The sequence below is a fragment of the Schistocerca gregaria genome, chromosome 3 (genome assembly GCF_023897955.1).
Source record: "Schistocerca gregaria isolate iqSchGreg1 chromosome 3, iqSchGreg1.2, whole genome shotgun sequence".
NCBI lineage: Eukaryota > Metazoa > Arthropoda > Insecta > Orthoptera > Acrididae > Schistocerca > Schistocerca gregaria.
The window spans coordinates 218,541,370-218,566,826 of record NC_064922.1 but is presented as its reverse complement, the minus strand read 5'-3'; the positions used below and the strand labels follow the sequence as shown (position 1 = coordinate 218,566,826).

At 39.6% G+C, this 25,457-nt stretch overlaps 1 protein-coding gene across 1 annotated transcript in view; it reads left to right on the top strand.

The window, feature by feature from the left end:
- Positions 1-1,456: 1,456 nt before the first annotated feature.
- The window catches only part of LOC126355317 (solute carrier family 22 member 7-like), a 159,636-nt gene continuing 135,635 nt past the window's right edge, over positions 1,457-25,457 (top strand). The window contains 1 exon segment of the mRNA XM_050005610.1: positions 1,457-1,615. Within this exon segment, the coding sequence (XP_049861567.1) occupies positions 1,457-1,615 (159 nt within the window).

Genomic DNA, 25,457 nt, shown 5'->3' with positions numbered 1-25,457 from the left:
TTCACACACGTTTGGCGCTGGTGGCTAACCCTACAACGTGTTCACGTGAGGAAGGTTTCCAAATCATTTCTCATACAATAAGAGCAGTAGACCAGCGTCGCCTGGTGAAACGTTGTTGTGATGCCTCGTGTAAGGAGGATAAATGGTTTCCATCGCCTTTCCGACTTTGATAAAGGTCGGATTGTAGCCCATCGCGATTGCAGTTTATGGTATCGCGGCATTCCTGCTCGCGTTGGTCGAGATCCAATAACTGTTAGCAGATTATGGAGTCGGTGGGTTTAGGAGGGCAATACGGAACGCCCTGCTGGATCCCAAAGGGCTCGTCTCATTAGCAGTCGAGATGACAGGTATCTTATCCGCGTGGCTGTAACGGATCGTGCACCCACGTCTCGATCCCTGAGTCAACAGATGGGGACGTTTCCAAGACAACAACCGTCTATACGAACAGTTCGACGATGTTCACAGCAGCATGGACTATCAGCTGGGAGATCATGGCTGCGGTTAACCTTGACGCTGCATCAAAGACAGGAGCGCCTGCGATGGTGCTCTCAACGACGAACCTCGGTGCACGAATGGCAAAACGTCATTCTTTCGGATGAATCTAGCTTCTGTTTACAGCATCATAATGGTCGCATCCGTGTTTGGCGTCATCATGGTGAACGCACATTGGAAGCGTGTATCTGTCATCGCCATACTGGCGTATCACGCGGAGTTATGGCATGGGGTGTCATTGGTTTCATGTCTCGATCACCTCTTGTTTCCTTTGACGGCACTTTGAACAGTGGACATTTCAGATGTGTTACGACCCGTGGCTCTACCCTTCATTCGATCCCTGCGAAACCCTACATGTCCGCAGGATAATGAACGACCGCAAGTTGCAGGTCCTGTACGGCCCTTTCTGGATACAGAAAATGTTCGACTGCTGCCCTGGCCACAACATTCTCCAGATCTCTCATCAATTGAAAACGTCCGGTCAACGGTGGCCGAGTAACTTGCTCGTCACAATATGCCAGCCACTACTCTTGATGGACTGTGGTATCGTGTTGAAGCTGCATGGGCAACTGTACCTGTACACGCCATTCAAGCTCTGTTTGACTGAATGGCCAGGGGTATCAAGGCCGTTATTACTGACAGAGGAGTTTGTTCTGGCTACTGATTTCTCAAGATCTATGCACCCAAACTGCGTGTAAATGTAATCACATGTCAGTTCTAGTATAATATATTTGTCCAATGAATACCCGTTTATCATCTCCATTTTATCTTGATGTAGCAATTTTAATGGCCAGTAGTGTAGTTCCGTTGCGCTATTTTGTGTGTGTGTGTGTGTGTGTCTGTGTGTGTGTGTGTGTGTGTGTGTATCTACTCCAGTGATTATTTAAGGATGTCTAGCAGCTACTGTGATTGCTGTAATGTACGCTTTGATTCAGCTAGCATCATCGGACTGGCCATCACGGTGATGGCGGTGATAACGCAGTTCTTCACGACGGGCACAATCACCATGGCCAACCTGCAGAGTGTGGAAGTGCACCCCACCTGCCTCCGACAGATCGCTGCCTGCGTCGAGTGGGCCGCAGCTGGCATCGTCATGTCTGCCGTGCCATACGTGGCCCTCATGGTAATTGGAGCGAAACGAACTTGTCGTCTATACTCTGGTCTGTTACATGAGTGACCTCCATAAGATGTCAGCCATAAACATCCTAGCGAAACAGACAACGCGGATGGGTGAGGCGCAGAGGAGGGGAAAAGAAAGGAAGGGAAAGGAGAGTAGCAAGATTGTAAAGGTATCACGAGTAGAACTCTCGCAGCTCTTGGATCAGGTTCCCCTGGGCAAAGATATCAAGACGTACATATTTATTGCGTATCACTCTTGCATTAAAAGGTTCCTATACTAATATCGTGTCATACATGTAACATTTTGTGTTGTTGTGTTCCGACCTTCCTGCTACAGTGGTTGTCAGTTGCCTCAGGAACGTATCAGCAAAAATGACGAAACAGTGGATCATAAGGCGCTACAGGTATTCCAAGGAACCATCTCAGCCACCAGAGCTTACATTCTTACGACTATCAAGTATCTGTGTCCTCCACATCATTAAACTGCCAATAAAGCGGGTGCTACGTTCTGAAAGGCAGATGCGATCCTCCAATAAGAGGCCACAGGTAAAGCTGAAGAATAAGTGAAAGGCCCATATCACCTCCATATGTAAAGAGTACGTTTCACCTCCACAGATGGCGGAGTCATCCAAAGTAAAATATCTCTGAAGTATCATATGTACAAGTGATGACAGATACTCCCTCTCACAACACCACCTACCTTGTCGCAAAGTTCTTTAGAGAAACCTCTTTCTGATATCGAGTCTTTGTGGGGAACGAATGACGAATTATTAATAGAAAATACAATGCATGCAAAGAGGATCCAACCCAATGCATCAAACATGCAGTAGAGAGAAGCCATAGAGCTGTCTCTTAGTCTGTAGCAAATGTTTCTCGGCATGCTCTTAGCGTTAATTTTCAAAAATCATACGCTATTTCGATGGTATCCACTACCGCGTCCATCAGATAAGCCACTGACACTCACAGATGTACCTCAACTACTAGACCTTAACGACGTATTAGTGTTCACTACGAACAACGATTATATCGGACTCAGCGAGGTCAATCGCTGTGGCTTGGTTTCAATCAAGGACTGTACTGGGATGTTTTCTTTACAATGGTGGCTTCGTCTTGAATAATTGCATGTTATTTGATATTCCCGTAATTTCTTTATGTACATTGATCTGGGAACATCTGCGGAAGACTGCACATATTGTCAATATGCTCTGCTTGTCTTGTTTACAAACCAACTTTTTCCATTGATTCATGGTAGATGATGTTTGAAACAGAAATGTCGATTTTAAATTTCGTCTTTAATCTCTAATTCAGTACTGTTCAGTTCTGGCACGGGTTTGCTCTTCTGTAGAATTAACTGCACACTAACAGTTATACACAGAAACATGGATAGGTTAATGTTTAAGAGTTGGCCCGTGTGCACTTAAAGTATTACGTCAAACAACACAATGGATAAGCAGCACCGTGACGCTATATTTCCTGCAGTTCTGGAGTCACATCACAGTACTTTCGCATTAGGTCAAATTTTTCACTCTAAGCTTTGTGCTGTACGTATTACAGAGTGTGTTTTACTGGCTTCCTCTCTGTCGTGGATGTATTTTCACAGAAACAAATACGAGTAGGGTAACAAACTGATGACATCATTGTATTATTATCACTCCGAAACTAGCCACCGGAGAGTACAGGATCCAAATACCAGAATACTGAACTACGTTCCTCAACAACGTAAGAAATTTAGGCGCTGTCATTCGTGGTATATTCGAGTACAACCACTTGCTAATAAGTATCCGAATCCACACTGAATGCGCAGCCTACATCTCTATTCACATTGTTGATTCGTATTCTAATTTCTACAGATTCATTGACGATAAAGACTAAGCACTATTAACCATGGCATACAATCTGCGTATTCTCTGGCGAGATCTTTTGCTTGTACCTAAGGTTCTATTTGAGAATACAACAAATTTCTTATATTTCTATATTTAATGTATCCTTATCCTACTCGTTACATCATTACTTAGAGCTAAAACGATCTTCTTCTTCTCCTTTTCTTTTTCACTTCAAGGAGTTGGCTTATAGCCTCTTCCGTCTTCACCAGAGCCACCTTAGCTTAGATTTTCCTCTGTCTCTCTTTCCTATTGGTCTGTTGTGTATTGCATACCTGAATATGTGCTCGGCCTAGTTCTTCCAGTATGCTTCTTCTATTTTGCTTTCTTGTATTCTATTCTTTCATATATGCTACATACATTTCATTCTTTCCTTATTTCCAAATCCCTTTCTTGAACTCTTGTAGAATATCCATTTACTTTTTTGTAAAATTTCACTTTAGTTTATTCTTAATCTTATTTGTTCCTTCTTAGTTTTCGTCCAGCACTCACTTCCGTATGTGAGCAAAGGTGTTGCTTTTATTTTGTAGAATTCTGTCTTTGTGTCCTTTCTGCATTGGTTGGGTAATGTGCTAAATATAGTACAACATATCATTTAAGATTTTTTAACTTATTGTAGATATCACTTTGATATATAATATTTAGGTGCCTGTTCTAGTTATTCTCTATTTATCGTTTCGAGTTCAAAAGAATAGATGACAAGTCCGATAACGCAAACAGAACACTGCATCAATATCTGTTGATTTAACACCATGACGACTGATAAATTTTGGCCCCTGTAATTGTTCAACAGATGAATATGTAGTGTGAATGTAAAATCTGTTACAGAGCTACGAATTTGTGACCAAGACTAGATTTACAATTGGCTGACCTGCTGGCTATAGTGTTACAGCTGTGAATGGAAGACTGCTTTGTGTTATGATGGTATTAGAATACTTTATACGAATAGATAAAGTTTTAATTCTATTCTCTTTCTTTTTACATATGGATGTCATGAAAAAGGAACGGGGAGAGGCAAACAAACGTAGAAAAACATATTGCTTAGGGAGGGGATAAGGTAATAAGTGATCCACAACAATTAGCAAACTATGTAAATGATCATTTTTCAAGTTCGGCAGAGAAGCTACCAAAAAAAATTTCCCCAAAACAAATATAGCACCTGTAAATAATGTTGCACTAAATATAATGATGTTACTTCCAGCCACCGATAATTAAGTCAATAAAACTGTTAAAAAACTGAACAAACAAAAGTCAGCAGGCATAGATGAGGTACCATTGCGTGTACTGAAACAATGCACAGGGATTATAGAAGGCCGTTTAACAAATGAATCCTTCACATCAAGGACATTTCCAGAGCAATTAAAACTGGGAAGTGTTGTACCTTTGCTTAACAAATTTAATGCAGAAGACATAGAAAATTACCTGACTATTTCCCTGCTGTTATCATTCTCAAGAATAATACAAACAATTATGAAAAACCGATTAACGAATTACCTGAATAAATACAATCTTTTAAGCAAATCACAGTTTGTTTTCTGAAGTAGCAAAAACACGGAGTCAGCCATAGTAGAATTCACAAAAGATGTACTTGAAGTTCTTGATAAAGATGATTGTGTCACAGATTTATTTTTGGGTCTTTCTAAGGCCTTTGATACAGTTGTCCCCAAGATTCTATTAAATAAATTAGAAGGATTAAGAGTAAGAGGGGTATATAATGACTGGTTTAGGTCATATCTAGCAAATAGTGTACAAAGAGGAGAGATAACGTATACTTCAAATAGATTGAAACATTTAGTAAAACACTTATCAGAACCTAAATACATTCATACAAGGGTTCAGCAAGGTAGCAAATTAGGACCAATACTATTCCTGATATACATTAATGACTTCCCCAGTAGTGTTACTCATGGTGAAAAAAATCTCTTTACTGATGACAGCAATATTAGAGTCATTGAGAATGCAAGAGAACTCATTACAGAGAAAGAAAATGAAACTCTCAAGGAAGTATATGATTGATCAATATATGATAAAGTGACATTGAACATAAAGAAAACTAATGTCATGAATTTCAGTTTGAAGAGGAAAAATTACAATGTTAAATTAAATGTACATGACACCTCTATTGACTGTGTAACAAATGCGAAATTTCTATGAATGAATTTTGATTCTCAGTTGAAGTGGTGTGAACATACAAAGGTACTTGTAATCAGGATGTCTTCACCATGTTATGCCCTTAGAATCTTATCATCAAGTGTAACATGCAGTGTCTTTGGTTATATACTATTCATATGTTCACTCAATTCTTGGCTGAGGCATTCTTTTTGGGGAACTGATGCTCAAATAATGAATACAAGTTTCAAACTCCAGAAAAGAGCCATAAGTATAATAACCAAAACTAATAGTCGTGCTCATTGTAAAGATCGATTCAAAACACTGGGTATTATAACTGCTCCATGTGAATACATTTACCAGTCACTTGTACACATCAAAAATAACATTGGTAATTACTGCACAAACAGCTCTGTCCATGACCATGGAACAAGAGCTGGACTCAACTTACATTTACCAAGGAAAAATAAACATAAAACTCAAAAGTGCATTAACTGTGAAATAAATTACCGAAGGAGAGTAAAGAGATTAAAAAAGTAAGCTTATTTAAAAAGACAGCTAAAAGTACGTGTTGTGCAATACATTTTATACATTGAAGGATTCCTTAGTTTATACCGAGTAGGCATTTGGCAAAAAAAAAAAAAATGCTATACCCATTATTAATTATAAAACATCCAACATTCCTCATAACACTTTCACACTATGTTTTTGTTCCTTCTTTTTTCCTTTTCTAGGAATACTTACTCCTAAGCTTTACATAGCACAGTACTAACACCTCTTCTTCTTTCTGAGCTATGTTTTTCTGGATAGCAAATGGGAAGTTGCGGTACAGAAAATAGCCCAGAGATCACCATTGTGGCTGTGTGTGTTGGTATGTGAAGTGAGTGAAGTTTTATGATATGTTATGTGTATAGTGTGTGTAGTGGCTGATAGTGAGATATGAGTATCACTGTGACATTAGTAAGTTATTTGTAAAAAGTATTGTATGGAGTAAATCTAATGATTGTCTCTAACTAGAAATCAGTAAATGTATGTGTATATATAATATAGCTTTTTTTAAAAAAAATTGGGCTAAACTTGTAAATACTCAGACATAAATGAATAAAGTTACTACTAGTACTATGCAAACTGGTATGGTAAATTTAGGTATTCAAGTGCTTGTTGGTCTTGTCACTTTCGAATTCAAGTCCATTTCGTAAGCTTTTTGGCAACCTCATCAGATACCAGGTGTGACCAGGAATCGCGTTTGCTTTACGAATACCAAGCAAGAACACAGAATAAAGTCGCTGGAAACATTTGAATGAAAAGTCAGTGATATGGATTGGGACTTCTTCATTATTTATGGACTATAGACGAGGAGAATGCTATGAAAGCATTGAGCAGGCAAATTAGTATGAATTACACATGCAGATTTAATGCTGAAAAATGTATGAAGGTGCAGAATTTGAAACTGACCACTTATATGGTTTCTGTGTCAATGAATATAATCTTCAGTTGCTTCTCTTCCGAATCTTCAAATGAATTGATTACTGCACAGCATTGAATAATTAGTGAACTGTGTTTCATCCTGCTTTCATCCCCACCAATATGACTATGCGTTCTTGTGGTGGTAGTGAAAATCTATTTCTTTGTGGTGTACGACTGCACGAGGACACAATCGATTCAGAGGGGAAAAATCTTTGATACGTGAGAGTTTCCTGATGCATTGGGACAAGGATGAGTTCCAAACTAATTTTTATTAGCCTCAATACAACTTTCTTTCCAAATAGGCAGTGTAAATACATAATTAGTTTCTATCTTGTGAAAAGTGGAACCATGAGGATAAATTGCATACCTCAGTATCTCACATGCCATATGCAGCATCCACGGAAGCTAATTTCACTAGCCAAAATTGGATGACACGCTCGGAAACAATTTTTACCCACCTTTGAAAGCTTCTAAAATGATGAATTTAACTGAATGCTTTAAAAATACCAGTAGATACCCCATAAGACGTCGCCAGAAAGTATGCAGGGATAACGCGGCATAAGAACCAACTTAGCTCGAGCCTCCCATCAAAGAGTCCTTATAAGGTAAGAATGACAAGCATTTACTGCGTAAATACACTTATCACACACGGCACGTCCGATGCTGTGACGCTATACCACAACATGGAACCCTCGACAATTCTGGTCGTGTGTAAGAGGGAATTTAAAGAAGACTGCTGCGGCAGTGAGAATCTTGGTCGTGGAGGGAGACATGCTAGGGTTGTCCGTGTACATGTCTGAACCACTGTGCCAAAGTTGCTTAGTGACTAGCGCGCTTGTCTAGTAAGCAGCAGAACCTACTTCGATTCCCAAACTTGGTGCATATTTTCCCTCTCCGCTTCTGTCTATATACTCATACATAAAATGCAATACAAGGTTATTCGTCCTATGTCATCGCAGTACCTTAAGTTTGTTTATTTTGTGGGTCATTTGCCAAGTCCCTGCAGAAAGGCCGGCCGCGGTGGTCTCGCGGTTCTAGGCGCGCAGTCCGGAACCGTGCGACTGCTACGTTCGCAGACTCGAATCCTGCTTCGGGCATGGATGTGTGTGATGTCCTTAGGTTACTTAGGTTTAAGTAGTTGTAAGTTCTAGGGGACTGATGACCACAGCAGTTGAGTCCCATAGTGCTCAGCGCCATTTGAACCAACCCTGCACAAAGCATCGATCCTCTGCAAGTCGTTCTGCATTTCATTGGAGTTTTCTAGCCTCGCAACTTCTCTGTATAACACATCATGATCTCCTAAAAGCCTCACGACAGGCTTCCAGCGATATCTAAAAATGGTTCAAATGGCTCTGAGCACTATGGGACTTAACATCTATGGTCATCAGTCCCCTAGAACTTAGAACTACTTAAACCTAACTAACGTAAGGACATCACACAACACCCAGTCATCACGAGGGAGAGAAAATCCCTGACCCCGCCGGGAATCAAACCCGGGAACCCGGACGTGGGAAGGGAGAACGCTACCGCACGACCACGAGCTGCGCCACGATATGTACTTGGTAATTGATAGACAGGTTATTTCAGAATTACAACGACAAACTACAAGGGAATATAGAAGGTGTCTTGAGGAACAAAATGAGGGCAGGAGCTCGTGTTCGGGAATGTCATCCAACGAATCTACAGAACGTGGAAGTTACACGCGCCGGCGCGTGCCGCAAGGCCTCTTCTCCGGTAGAAGGTGTGACGGTAAATACTAACAGACCACAAAAAGTCGACACCGTGGTTTTAGATATTCGGTTATCGAGACTGATTCTCACGACTCCCAGTGGACCAGATGGAATTACGTACTTTATAGACAGACCTTTTCTCCTATGAATGCGATGCTGTTGTGGCTGACGGTGTCGGGCTTCTATCAGCAGTGAACTGTCTCACTGAACTATGTATACAATATCCGGCAGCGGCCGGTCTCATACAGTGGAGTGACCGGCCATAGGCCGCATTACATGATGAATTGCAGACATTCCGAGAAGTCGGCACCTTTATTGAATGTGAAGGACGAATGAAAGGGAACGGGGAGGACCTATAAATGTAAATACTGTAAGAGGCCTCCGACAACCGGCTTTAAGAGATGTACAATACCATTTCATCTTCTAATGCAGGAAATGAAATTCACTGTATAAAGAATACGCAAAACAGACGTTGCAAACAAAATGGTCCATTCAGATCTCGACGATTTTATTCTCGCATTTAAATTAGTTAATAGGTTCGCTGACACTTCCCACAACAATTCTCCCATCACTTATGAATCAAATACAGTTATGGTAGATGCTCAAAATTCCTGCCTCCAGCGCCGCTACACGCCTAACATCTGCTCGTGTTTGACTGCCGCACTCGCTCAAAGAGACCGGGCGTTGTGGGGACAACCTTCCACGCTCAAGCAGTCTTGGCAGTAGATCTTCCGCGGACTCAGCCGAGGTTTTAGTACGTCACAATCTTCAGATGTTCCAACAGGAAGAATTCAACCGGGTTGAAGGAAACGCGACCGTGGGGAGCCATTTTACAGGACCACCTCGATCAATCGAGCAATCCTCAAATGACTGGGCTATATGGGTTCTGGCAGCTCGGCAGAAGGGTTCGGATTCTCCATCGTGCTGCAAAAACATGCGTCGACGGGGTACAAGTGTTACCTCCTCCAAAAACGTCGGCAGCACTTCTTGGATGAACGTTGTATAGCTGTATCCTGTGATTCATGGGGGAGGGGTGTAGAGATCGATCAAGTAAACAGCCCACACCTTTATGGTGAACGTTACTTGACGAACTCGTACATGGGTGGCGTGGGGGTTCGCGTCAACATAAACGTGGCACCTGTAGACGTACAGCACACACACACTCACTTGTAAAAGCGTCAATTGTAATGCGGCTGCCTGGCGCGTCTCTGCAGGAGCCACTGCCGGAACTTCACACAAGGAACAAATCGTTGGTCAACAGCGCCTATGTTTTCCCTCATGCAACGGCGTCCTAACCGCTTGTGGCGTTCGCTGTGTTATCCAGTGGTTTGGTATTTAACTAATTTGTAAATGAAAATGATAATGTTATTCCATTACAGTGAGTAATTACAAAATAATTTTATCTCCCGGCTAAAGATTTGGTCAAGTTGCTAAAGAAATCCCAGTTAACGTTGTGATAAAGTGTTGTCTGGAAGTTGTGTCACGAAATCACAGTTCATACAACAGATTCTATACAACTATTGATTATGATTCAAACAGTTATCTTCAGCAAAATGACCATTAAAACCATCGAATATCAGCCGCGCACGACACTGACGTATGTTACCAGAAACTATATTCTTCGCAACTCGTGCGTAATTAATTTCGGCTCCATACATCAGCAAGAAAAGTTTTTTTATATGAGTCGTGCTATGAGCACGGTTTTTGAGTAACCAATCTGATTCGAATTACTTTCATTAAAATGATTTCGGGACCACCGGTGCACATTTATTTTTACACGTTTTTATTACCTTCGGCATTCATGTCTGCACAGTTGTGTAATTTGAATTTGCCGCTGAAATAATTGTTAAGATGGCGGGAGACAATAGGCAAGACTTTATATTGTTACAGCAAATTTCGTTTTAAAAGGATAAGTATTGGAATTGATGCTTATTAAACTTAACTTTTATATTCTACACCATTTAGACTAACTTTCATCAAACTAACGTTTGATACATTCGTAAGAAACACAGATGAAAATGCGATACAAATGGCTGTCATCAATGGCTGCGATCCTTGCAGGGGATAGAAATAATTAACAGAGATAATGCTTATTGAGTGAGAAATTAAATTTACAAATAATTATTCACTAATATTTATAATAATAATGAACTCTTTTCTCAAGTAATAATAAATAATTACAATTTATTAACAGAATTCAGTTTGTTATGCGTCTTGCGTCCGCAACCTACAGACAAACGCAGATCATAAAAGGAATGTACAATTATCATTGTCTTTGTATGACACACATCAAAATGTCCAATGACATCACAAAATATTATATAAATAATGTATATTTATCATTGTTTTGTTTTATTTCACTGCCGGCCGGAGTGGGCGAGCGGTTCTAGTCGCTACAGTCTGGAACCGAGCGACCGCTACTGTCGCAGTGTCGAATCCTGCCCCGGGCATGGATGTGTGTGATGTCCTTAGGTTAGCCAGGTTTAAGTAGTTCTACGTTGTAGGGGACTGATGACCTCAGAAGTTAAGTCCCATAGTTCTCAGGGTCACTTTTTTCCGTATGTCAGATAGATAATGTTTATAACAGTTAGAGGCATTAATTCCTCTAGTCGCGCTGTAGCTAAAATTTATCTACTGTGCCGGCTTTGCATTTCGTGTGCTCTAACGAGAGTGGTTGCAGATGAGCGGGCATCGATTCTCTCTCTAGTACATCCTCTGCCAATCAGCGTGCGTACGCTTCACGACCGACCTCTGACATGTCGACACACTGTGAAGTCGCCAGTTTTAACCACAGGCTAAAGGATGGACACGAAATGGAGTGGCTCGGCTGAGGCATCAGATTGGGAAGTCTTTGCCCATAGGAGTGTAACGCAGCTTGCCTATTGCCTGTCGCTTCACCTTACGTGTAATACTCGCGTCACTCGGCCCACGTTAACGTCCACATGATTCAGCACTAGACAAAGTATTGGTCGACAACAATATTATTTCACCTGGAAATGAGGGTGCGACGGTCGGATTATTGTGAGTTTCTATCACATGCTGAACCATGCAACACTCTCTTCAAATCGTTCACAAAGCGATGCGTTTTCCTTAAGCACTATTGTTCTTGTTGTCCGCCCTTGGTAGCTGAGTAGTCAGCGCGACAGAATGTCAATCCTAAGGGTTATGGTTCGATTCCCGTCTGGATCGGAGATTTTCTGGGTGTTGTGTGGTTCTAATCATCATCATTTTATTCCAATCGACGCGCAAGTCGGCGAAGTGGCGTCAAATCGAAAGACATGCACCCGGCGAACGGTCTACCCGACGGGAGGCCCTATTCACACGACATTTAGTTTTACTGTACTTGTTTACTGTAACGGCACAAGATTTGCTACAACGGCCAGGGGAGGCCAAGTACAACAATGTCGTGGTCGGGTAGTATGACTAAGCATTGTCGTTCTTCAGTATACGTTTGTCGTTACCCACTGTTGCTACCACTGTCAGCGGTCTCCATTCTGCAGGAGTGACAGGCGTGGCAGCGTTCAGCGCCATTTAAAGCCAGGACTGATGCCAGGTACGAGGTCTATTGGGAAATTAAGCCACGTTAAGTCGCAAAATGGAAACGACAATGAGAGTCCGATGAAGCTCTGCACAGATCTGTTGGGCACTGTATCTGCTCTGAATAGTTGGATGACGGGACAACTGAACCAAAAAGTAGTCTTACATTTTTCCAACGGTCACAATGTGGCATCATTAATGCCTTGAGTAAGAATAACGGTATTTTTCGTTAGTGGTTTAGACGATATGTTAAATGTGATCTTTTTGGTTTTCGATGTGGGAAGATGCCTTTGTGAGTGTTTCTATGAAAAATGGCGTAAATCCGTTGTTAAAGATTTTACAAGCGATCACTTGACAATAGAGATTGAGGTGATTAACTCTCTAAATTATTTTTAACACCAGTAAATATTTTAGTAATGCCAGTTACAAAGAAACTGAATCGAGATATTTAATCAGCCTGATTCTGTTGGGACCAAGCAGATTTGTGAGACACCAGCTGAGAAACCAGACGTTTGCTGTTGTTTATTCAGAACTGTACCCATAACGTCATAAACGTGGGATTTGTAGTTGTCTTATATAACTTAGTGTGGCTGGGAAGAGATTGCAGCGCTCGTTTGCTTCACTAGTATGTTAGACAACCGCGTAAAGCTGGCAGAGCAAAGAGCATTTAGCCTTGTGCTTTGTTAATGGTCATGGTATGACATACGCTCACCGGAATTGGCACACGTTTAAAGTAATACGCAAGTTGGGCGGAATAAGTTAGATTACGAGTAAAAAATAAACTTGCCTCAGTCACTTCCCGTCAGAATTAAAGCTTCTTTGATGTTATGTTGGAGAGAAGTAACTTCAAGACTCTGTGAGTGAAGGGTTCTGAAGAGCGAGATAATGCATGACGTTCTCTATCAGAGTTAAGTAAAGCCTTCGGACGGGGATTCCAGAGAGCGAGTAAAACCTGGAGACCTGAAGTTTAGCAGATCTCGCACCACTATCTTAACTGGATTCTTGACATAGCGTAGTCTTAAATTTTTTAGCTGTTCCAGTGTATTCTGAAAAAAATGACCATTTTCAAGGCATTTTTACTAATAAACAAGACAAAATCATTATGTAATGAGTGGGCAACCAAATCACGAAAAATACTTCATAAATTTTGTTTGTCTAGCGAAGAAAACAAATTAAACCTACTGTAACAAGCAAAGCAATGTCGTTAGTTTCCAATATACAAAGCGAAATCATTAAACCTATGTATCCCAGCCAAGTAAATTGAAGGAGAGTGTGTATTTGTAACTATACAACTGCAGCACTAGATTCTGTCACTCATGCATATTTCCGAAAGTGCTTCTGTCATTGCGGTAAAGAATCTTTCGTAGGAAAGAAGTCTAATGTAACTATAACCTATCGAAAAAGGAAAGCAATTTCGTTATCTTTCTAGTACACAGGGCAAAATCAGTATTTCTGTGCATTGTGGACAAGTAAATTCGCTGTTCCTTCATATTTATAACGATACGAAGGTGATGCTTACTTCTGTCACTGTGGTAAACTTCCGAACATACATCTGTCACTGAAAAAAATTGAGTTAAAAAAAGTTACCAGGGCCGCATATTGTTTCTTTGGTGTGCTATGAAACTAATACCGCCATTTATTGATTAAATATTAAATATATGAGATACCAATCTTAGCAGATAATTTTAGACGTAAGTCGATGTAAAATTATTATTACTCTTTTTTTTTGCATATACAAACAGACACAATTTATTTACGTACAACTCAATTCTTTTCTTCACCATGATCCAGTTTTGGTAAAATGGAACCTGTACTTTTCCCCGAAGTACACTCAATACCGTACACTCAATACCTCTGAAACAAACTTATTGTTCAGTTGTGGAATTAGAGTGATCAAATAGACAAGCAGACAGACACGACGAATTTTACAGTTTTATCACTAGTATAAATGTAACAAGTGTATATATTACGTTAAAACAGTTTAATTGTACAGTACGTAAGTACATTTCCGGAATATCGTCCGTTAGTTTTCCCTACTTTTCTACACTTACTATAAATATCCGAATAAATGTGAGTACTATTTCATTTTAGATTTTCGTACCTTTCTTACTAGGTACTTGACAACCGCACGGCGTATGAGCACGTTTTCACTTTGTATGTTTCACTTACTGTGAATACGAAAATAGTAGAACATTTTCGGTGATAACTAAGCCACATATAATTTTACAGGAGCTTAGTAGCTATTCTACTCTAGCCTACGTTGTGTAGTATAGGATACAAATATATATGTGTTGGGATGTAATTAAGGGTTATATGTAGATAACATGTAACCAGAAATACAAAATTCTGCTAATCACATGTTCCTCCATTCCCGCAACCAGTGACGCCTGTGCATGAGGATGGCATGGCGATCGGTCGGTACCATTTGGCCTTCAAGGACTGTTCGGACCAAGTTTTGTTTCATATGGTGAGAGGTGATGATTACTCCACAGAATTTGTAAAACATTTTCATGTACATAAAATATATCTTTCTTGCCTTTAGAGTAGTGAAGTTTAGAAACATCGTGACAGAATTTGAAAACCACAGCTGTGCAGCAACATAACCCGGTAAGTTACATTTGGGAAGACAAGTAACTAGTTTCAATTCATGGCCCGGCACTCATCCTTAGTCGGTCAAAAGGTTCGTAACTGTTTACATTCCGCTGCAGAGAGAACCATTACGTACAGCATTTAAGTATTGTTACATTTTAATATGGTAAATCCGTATGGGCTGTTAAAAATAAGACAATAGCACTGTAGACATTTATGATGGTACGCAAGGGCGATGTTACGAAATGGGGAATGTCTCTGTGACTGACGTCGCCCAGCTAAAGCAGTTTCTTTTTTCTTTGTGTTTCCATGTTATATGTTTTCTTTTGAATCGAAACTGTAATTTGCATCGCTCATGCGCTTTTCCATTTTCAGAGTGATAGACGGACGCCCTACGCCATTCTCGCAGCTCTAAACTTGGGGACAGCGTTCGCAATATCGTTCCTTCCGGAATCTGCTTTGCAGAGGCTACCGGAATCATTACAGGATGCTGCCGTCTTCGGCAGAGACCAGAAGTATTGGAGCTGGAAGCCAAAACCACCTCCAGAGTATCCTATGAAGTAAAAGCATTTAGGGAGTTCGTTTAACGATCCAGTCGTTTATATACATCTTCTGAAAGAAAGGTGGAAATTTTTACGCTGTTTGTTAGCATATCTAAAGAGTACACAAATATAACAGGAGAATGTGACTCTTCATCGATAATTTTCGAATAAAAGAGATGACAGTTGACTCCAGGCCTAAATGACTCCTTAAAGGTCTCAGGAAATATTTTTGAGACTGCACAGATGCTGGATAATTTCACGTAATAAATATTATCGTAGCAAAATAATTATCAGTTTGAGCAGCTGTCTAGAACAGTTTTCTAGTTTTAGGAGTGAATATTTCAATATTTGGCAAAGGTTAACACGACTGAAAGGCTGGTTCCCTTATATTCTGAATGTAGAACCACAAGTTGTCTAGGAAAGTTAATTTTGTTTATGCCTGAGAAAAACCAAACTGAAATAAAGTATTCATTGAAACGTTTTCATTCAACTTGATTGGTTTATGTGTAACATAATACACGATTAAGAACGAATATCGTCCATTGTGGACAAATTACTTGATGCGTAAATGAGGAATAGCTTTTTATAAATGAAAGAATGTGTGCTCCACACTGACGATAGTAGAGAAGCATCAGCAGCTATTTTTAGGTAATGAAGAGGCAACAAACACCTGATGTTAGTAACGTGTAGACTGGCGAATGTCGCATTAACCAAGTTATATAGAAATTTTAAAGTCGACCTACGTTTCCAGCACACTTTTGGTGTAAACTTGACTCTGTCTATCCCAAAGTGATCTCAGCTATATTTAAAGAAGAAACTTACGCTATAACGCTGAAAGAGGTAACACAAAAGATATACCACGTTGTGCTACCTAATATGTACGTGATTACAGATTGAATGCATCTCCATTCTGAACAAGGTTTGTGAAGTATCTATATTTCAATATAAGAAAATTAGAGAGATGGAGGAAGTTGCGTAAGATTCAAATGATGATATAAATGAATAAATTATCAAGAAAACATCCTGGGTGAAGTGCAAATGACTTCGTTTACGTTGTTAGCCTGATACTTGATTTGCATTAAGTTATGTGTATTGTACAGTATTAAGACTTGAAAAATGAATGTGAGGAATCTATTTACATGGGAGGGACAAAAATATTATTATGGCTGCATATAAAAAGCTAAATAACGTGCAAATGTTTTTTGGAGCGTATTTTAAAAATCATTGGCTAAAGAGAAGCTGTGAATGTAAGTTTTAAGAGAGATTACACAAGAGACTTAATGTGAGACAGTTTCAAAATAAGTTGGTTTACACCATATTACGCTGTCTATCTTTGTTATTATTATACAGTTTTATTTGATTAGAACTGTTCCATCAACTAAGATATCGATTTATTTTCTTGTAAATTACGGTATCATTCTTCTGACGATCAGAACAGCAATAATATAATAATTACCTCTAAGTGATAGAGACTGAAGTGAACGTAGTAACTTAATGTGATTCCATACTCAAGATCTGAGTGCATCGCGAATTAAGACTCCAATCAAATGACATAAGCCGTTTTAAATGGGATGTTAGTGTTGTAGAACTGAAGACTTCCGGTTGCAGTCGAAGCAGATAATGATAAGCGATTATTGTCTGATGTTAGTGTATGAAAGTATCTTCCAAATATCTGTGTTTGCCTTATGTTCTTTCAATGACAGATGAAAAACTGTATTAAATTTATACACCATATTGTGGAGTGTAATGTTATATGAATGTTTGTAAAATTTATTTCACCGGTACAGGTTTAACTACAGTTACTCAATTATTGTGTGTTACAATTATGTCAGACGTCGTATACATTATTGTTGATGGAAAATGCAAGTAATATCAGAGATGGAGCTGACACAAGGACGTACATGCTACCACCTCACCCTCCAAGTAGCCATTATATGTATTCGGGAAGTAAAGGTCGTGATTTAAATTTTAAAGAAGTGAGCGGTAAGACGGTCACTTATTTCAAGAGTTAATAGATGACTGTCTGCAGTCCGTACTTAATACAACGACGTAATGGAAACAATACAGCCAGTGAGGAGCTGGGAGTAATACGATTCCCGGCCACAAAAGCGAAAGTTCTTATGAAATTCTTATAACACATGAAATTGGACGAAGCATAAAAGCGAAACACATCATCCTGACATGATAATGAAATAACAACTTTTGCAGAGTTCTTATGAAATTCTTATAAGACATGAAACTGCACGAATGCAAGTAAGTGAAAGAAAATCATCAACGAATCGTCAGTATTAAATAGTGAAACAAGTTTCAGTTAAGGTTTGAAAGCGTAGAATGGAATCACCTATCGGTGAATTTAATTCCAACTGTGAATTTAATTCCAACAACACAATCCGAAATTTCAACCCTTACTATAACCTACAGAAAGTTGTCTGTCAACGTATATTCCATACAAAAATACGCCAATAGTCAACACAACATAGCTTGTAAGTTAAGCAAATCACCCAGCGAATCAGCCACCCATCAGGACTACCATAAAATGTTGGTGTTTATTAACTAGGAAAAATTCTACTGGAAATGTATAGATCATATACCATTGATTCGGGCTAATACCATTAAAGAGCGTATAAATAAGATATAAACAACGACAACCGCAAGGCTTCCACAAACACAACAAGGAATTGCATTAGTCTTGATTACCAAGGTATGTGACAAAAAGGAAGAACAAATATACGTACATCAGAAACTGGTCTCAGAGCTGCTAAACGGGAATGACTGTGTAATGAAAAGATAGAAAGATTTAGTATTTCAGGTTACCTCCTCGTAAAGAACGAAATAAGTTCAAGACTAAAACACTTAGCGTATCGAATCCTATAGTAGAGTGGTTGGTTCCAGATGCTCGTAAAATCTACATGCCACGGTCGTCACCAAGCGAGAGCAATTGGAGTCAGTGACCATGATTCAGTCGTGCCACGTCCTCTGTGTATTCTACAGATATAATATTATGCCAGCTACCTCCGCAGATGTTGAAGAGACTGAAGAAATGTATGAAGATATATGAAAGCGAACAGATAGATACAGTAGGCGAAAATTTTATTGAGATGAGGGACTGGAATTCGATAGCAGTAAAAGGAAGAAAACGAAAAATTGTAGATGAATATGAACCGGGAGGGGAGTGGGGGGGAGAGGAAAGAAATAAAAGACGAAGGTGCCTGATAGAGTTCTGCACAGAACATAATTAAATCATCATTAACTGTTGCTCTAAGTATCGTGAGAGTAGATTGTATATGTGGAATGACCTAATCATACTGGAAGCTTTCACGCCGCTTATACAATTGGAAGACAGAGATTTCCTAACAGATTTTAAATTTAGAGAAATTTCCATGAGCAAACTAGACACCAAACACAATTTGTTTGTTGTGGCATGTAGATTAAAACTGAAGAAATGACAAAAATGTTGGAAATTAAAGAAATGGAATGCAGATAAGTTGAAAGAGCTGAAGGTTATTGAGAATTTAAGAGGGATCATTACTATCAGAGGATCAAATAGGTAAAAGGCAGGGACTAGTGTAAGTTCCTGCATAACATGGGATATGTTGAATCTGACTGTGAAAAAGAGAAAATATGAAAATGCAGCAAATGAATCTGGTAGGAGGGATTACAAACGACAAAGAGATTGAGAGTTACAGGAAGCGCAAAATTGCCAAGAATAAATGGCTGGATGACTAATGTAAAGATTTAGAAGCATATTCCACCAGCGGAAAGATGGATACCGCCTACAGAAAATGAAACAGGTCTTCGGAGCAATAAAGAGCAGCTGAAAGAATATCAGCAGCTGAGTGACAAACCAGTCCTTAAACGTGGAAGGAGTGTACAGAGGGTCTATGCAGGGCACTATTACAGAAATAGGACATAGATGAGATGGGAGATATGGTACAGCGAGAAGGGTTTGACAGAGCAATGGAAGACCTATGTCAAAATAATGCCCCTGAGTCAACGACGTTACGCCAGAACTGCTAACAGATCTAAGAGAGCCATCCATGACAAAACTCTACCATCTGATTTGCTAGACGTATGATACAAGTGAAATACTTCAAAGATAATCCAATAATTAACATTAAATAGAAAGCAGGTGCTGTGAAAGTTAAAGAACTACCAGTTTAATAAGTCGTGTTTGCAAAATACTAATAGAAGTTCCTCACAGAAGAACAAAAAAACTAGTACAATCCAACCTCGAGAAAGATAGGTTTGGATTACGTAGAAATGTAGGAACACGAGAGGCAATACTAATCCTACGACTTATCTTAGAAAACAATTTAAGGAATAGTAAACTTACTTTTATAGTACTTATAGACTTGGCGAAATCTTTTGAGAATATTGTCTGGAACACTCTCTCTGAAATTCTGAAAGTATCAGGTGTAAAATGCTGGGAGCGAAAGGCTATCTCCAGCTCTTACACAAACCAGACAGCAGTTACAAGAAACGAGGGGCATGAAAGAAAACAATGGTTGAGAAGGATATGAGACGGGATTATAGCCTATAGCCTACATTATTCAATCTACACCCTAAATAAACAGTATAGGAAACCAAAGAAATATTCGTAGTAACAATCTAATATCAGGGAGAGATGTATTAAAACTTTGATGTTTTCTGATGACACTGTAACTCCGTCAGAGACAACTAAGGACATGGAACGGCATGTGAAAGGAATGTACATCATCTTCAAAGGAAGATATAAGATAGACATCATTAAAAACAAATCAAGGGTAATGGAATATAAACGAAATAAAACGGGTGATACGAAGCAAAATGTATCTGAAAATGAGACATTTAGACTAGTTGATGAGTTTTTCTATTTGGCCATCTAAACAACTGACCAAAGGTACAATGGAATTAACCAATTAAATGGCACTAGCAAGAAAATTGTTTTTACAGAAGAGAAATTTGTTATCACAAAGTACTGACTGAAATGTCAGGATGTCTTCACTGAGGGTATTTGTCTGGAGTGTAGTCACGGATGGAAGTGAAACGTGGATGGGAAACTGTTTAGACAAGAAGAGAATAGAAGGTTTTGAAATGTGGTGCTACAGATGAATGCTGAAGGTTAGATGGATAGATCATGTAGCTAAAGAGCAGGTGCTGAGTAGAACTGAGGAGACAAGAAATTTGGGCACACCATGACTAATAGAAGGGCGCAATCTGATAAATCAATCCATCACTAATTTAGCAATGTAGGGAAGAGTGCCGGTTAAAAGTCGGAGGCAAAGAGGTGAATACAGTGAACAGATTCAGAAGGTTGTAGTTGCTGTAGTCATTGGAAGATAAAGAGGCTTGCTCAAGATAGAGTAGCGTGGAGAGCTGCATCAAACCAGTCTTCAGACAGATCATAGTTTACATTCCATAACTGTCAAACATCAAATCACTGTGAGTAACTTCTCGGGCGTTAAACGTGGAAATAATATAGAATTCCAGCAATTGATCATAGTGTGCAAGTCCCACATGACTGCCAGTTCTTGGACGAAATTTCTACATCAGGTTGAAACCTGCCTCCTCCATCCAGAATAATTAGGTATTCTTTGATTTCTCTGTATCGTTAGAGGAAATTGCCAGAATTTTTCCTTTGAAAGGACACTGCCGATTTCCTTGCCAAACCTTGACACAGTCCGAGCTTATGCTGCATCTCTATTGACCTCGATGTCGACGGGAAGTTAAACCCACACTTCCTTTCCTCCTTCATTCCAGCTGACGGTGGTGCACAAAGCACAGTGAGTTGATGGCGTTACCATTATGTCAGCGTGACAGAGTCCGCAGATGACCTCTGACGAGACACAAAGCAGGCCATCGCTTAGCTACGGGCAAAGAGGTTATTTCACACTATCGATTACTTATCGAAACGTACAAGGGGCTGCAGATTGCTGAAACGGTCGGGTAGCAGAGTGTAAATGGAAGAACGGATAAAGTCCAAAGCAGTCGAAATATATAAATACTAATAATTTACTTCATTACTGTGATAGTTCAAGTTCAAGCATGTAAACTGTCGTTACGAATTGATACCGTTCATGTTCCCAGACTGTTCTCATTATAAGCAGATAAGCAGTTCTCCTCGAAACATGTCATAGACTGTGATACGTAATAGTGTTTTACGAGATACTTTTCAGGGTGTCCTATAAAGTACATGGCAGCAAGCAAGATATTTCGAGAAATATGCGACATTCAGTTCTCGTGTTGAAATAGTACGCTGTTCTCATGTTCTCAAGCTGACAGATGCAACGAGGCATACCCCACACACCTCAAGTTCACATCCGACTTACGATTCACGAGGGAAGCTTGTCAAGTTCCTTCCAACTCTTCGGAAGACAGAGAAAGCGGATAGCTACAGTTTTTGATCTAAGAATATCTTAGTTTCTAATTTAGTTTTTTTTGTTATTATAATGCTCATCGAAGATCCTATATTCAAGGTGTTAATAGGGATAATAGGAATCAAGTCACAGTAACGTCTGACTACTCTGAATGAGATAGCGTTTCTGTCTGTGGGTGTTGAGTGATGTTATGTATAACACACACACGCACACACACACACACACACACACACACACACACACACACACACACAAAACACGTTATCTATGACACATACACAGGGACTAGTTGTACCAGATGTAATTATTCAAATTTACCGTTAATGTTGCCGAACAGTTACGAGTTTTCTAAGTTTAATTTTTGGTATGTTGAGCGCTTAACGTGGACTTCCTGCACGACCGATAAACTGCAGGGGTTTTTTTCTCGTTTAGTGAGCGTAACTTCCATTCCTTACAAAGAGTCACTATTGTATGAAAAGACTGTCTATGATTGAGGTAGGATCTTCAAATAATTGGAGATTGATCTATATAGTCACCCACACATCCTCATTCACGTTACACTTTCCTATTCGTTTCACCACACTTCCACAAATTATGTCATCACAGAATTACACCAATGAACATAAATCTCTTAATGACTAGTAGCTGCCCTTCGGTATATTCCTCGTACAGTCCATTCGGTAAAGAAAGTTATTTTTTCCTGTTTTGGTAAATGCTGACATTCATTACACCAATAACAATACTAACGTATTGAATCTTCTTCCTATTAAAAGTCCATGTCTGACAAAATAGCTCGCAGCTGTTGATTCTAATACTTAGTAAACATTTTCGTATTTCCTGTTTATGTACACATAGTCACACATTGAAATACTTTCTGCAGTTTGTCGTCACTGTGGTCCCATACAAAGAAACACACTGAAGAAAACTCAGTGTAGTCTTTCATCAGTAGATATCACGTGGTGATGACCTCCTTACTGCTAAAAATATTTTTTAAATTATGTATTGGTATTTCTGGCACGACTAAATACGTATTTGCTACGAGTAGCAGTGTTAGTAATAGCTTCTGTAGGAGCATGGCGTGATACTCACGTGGATATTTTGCAAGTGATGTCTCATCTACATCTACATGACTACTCTGAAATACACAGAGGGTTCAACAAACCACTTTTAATCCACCTCTCTGTCGTTTCAGTCTTGAAGAGCACGTGGGAGAAGTAATACATCAGTGGCTCCGCGAGAGCTTTCATTTCTCTCTCTCTCTCTCTTTTTTTTTGGGTCATCAGTCTACTGACTGGTTAGATGCGGCCCGCCACGAATTCCTTTCCAGTGCTAACCTCTTGAACTCAGATTAACACTTGCAACCTACGTCCTCAATTATTTGCTTGACGTATTCCAATCTCTGTCTTCCTCTACAGTTTTTTCCCTCTACAGCTCCCTCTAGTACCATGGAAGTCATTCCCTCATGTCTTAGCAGATGTCCTATCATCCTGTCCCTTCTCTTTATCAGTGTTTTCCACATATTCCTTTCCTCTCCGTTTCTCCGTAGAACCTCCTCATTCCTTACCTTCTCAGTCCACTTAATTTTCAACATTCGTCTATAGCACCACATCTCAAATGCTTCGATTCTCTTCTGTTCCGGTTTTCCCCCAGTCCATAGTTCACTACCATACAATGCTGTACTCCAGACGTACATCCTCAGAAATTTCTTCCTCAAATTAGGGCCGGTATTAGATATTAGTAGACTTCTCTTGGCCAGAAATGCCTCTTTTGCCATAGCGAGTCAGCTTTTGATGCCCTCCTTGTCCCGTCCGTCATTGGTTATTTTACTGCCTAAGTAGCAGAATTCCTTAACTTCATTGACTTCGTGACCCTCAATCCTGATGTTAAGTTTCTCGCTGTTCTCATTTTTACTACATTTCATTAACTTCGTCTTTCTCCGATTTACTCTCAAACCATACTGTGTACTCATTAGACTGCTCATTCCGTTCAGCAGATCATTTAATTCTTCTTCACTTTCACTCAGGATAGCAAGGTCAGCAGCGATTCGTATAATTGATATCCTTTCACCTTGTATTTTAATTCCACTTCTGAACCTTTCTTTTATTTCCATCATTGCTTCCTCGATGTACAGATTGAAGAGTAGGGGCGAAAGGCTACAGCCTTGTGTACACCTTTCTTAATACGAGCACTTCGTTCTTGATCGTCCAGTCTTATTATTCCGTCTTAGTTGTTGTACATATTGTCTATGACCCGTCTCTCCCTATAGCTTACCCCTACTTTTTTCAGAATCTCGAACAGCTTGCACCATTTTATATTGTCGAACGCTTTTTCCAGGTCGACAAATCCTATGAACGTGTCTTGATTTTTCTTTAACCTTGCTTCCATTATTAGCCGTAACGTCAGAATTGCCTCTCTCGTGCCTTTACTTTTCCTAAAGCCAAACTGATCGTCACCTAGCACATTCTCAATTTTCTTTCCCATGCTTCTGTATATTATTCTTGTAAGCAGCCTCGATGCATGAGCTGTTAGGCTGAATGTGCGATAATTCTCGCACTTGTCAGCTTTTGCCGTCTTCGGAATTGTGTGGATGATGCTTTTCCGAAAGTCAGATGGTATGTCGCCACACTCATATATTCTATACACCAACGTGAATAGTCGTTTTGTTGCCACTGCTCCTAATGATTTTAGAAATTCTGATGGAATGTTATCCATCCCTTCTGCCTTATTTGACGGTAAGTCCTCCAAAGCTCTTTTAAATTCCGATTCTAATCCTGGATCCCCTATCTCTTCTAAATCGACTCCTGTTTCTTCTTCTATCACATCAGACAAATCTTCATCCTAATGGAGGCTTTCAATGTATTCTATCCACCTATCTGCTCTCTCCTCTGCATTTAACAGTGCAACTCCCGTTGCACTCTTAATGTTACCACCGTTGCTTTTAATGTCACCAAAGGTTGTTTTGACTTTCCTGTATGCAGAGTCTGTCCTTCCGACAATCATATCTTTTTCGATGTCTTCACATTTTTCCTGCAGCCAATTCGTCTTAGCTTCCATGCACTATCTATTTATTTCATTCCTCACCGACTTGTATTTCTGTATTCGTGGTTTTCCCGGAACATATTTGTACTTCGTCCTTTCATCAGTCAACTGAAGTATTTCTTCTGTTACCCATGGTTTCTTCGCAGCTACTTTCGTTGTACCTATGTTTTCCTTCCCAACTTCTGTGACGGCCCTTTCTAGAGATGTCCATTCCTCTTGAACTGTACTGCCTACTGGGCTATTCTTTATTGCTGTATCTATAGAGTTAGAGAACTTCAAACATATCTCGTCATACCTTTGAACTTCAGTATCCCACTTCTTAGCGTATTAATTCTTCTTGAATAATGTCTTGAACTTCAGCCTAATCTTCATCACTACTATATTGTCATCTGAGTCTATATCTGCTCCTGGGTACGCCTTATAATCCAATATCTGATTTCGGAATCTCTGTCTGACTATGATGTAATATAATTGAAATCTTCCCGTATCTGCCGGCCTTTCCCAAGTATATCTCATCCTCTTGTGATTCTTGAAAAGGGTATTCGCTTTTACTAGCTGAAACTTGTTACAGAACTCAATTAGTCTTTCTCCTCTTGC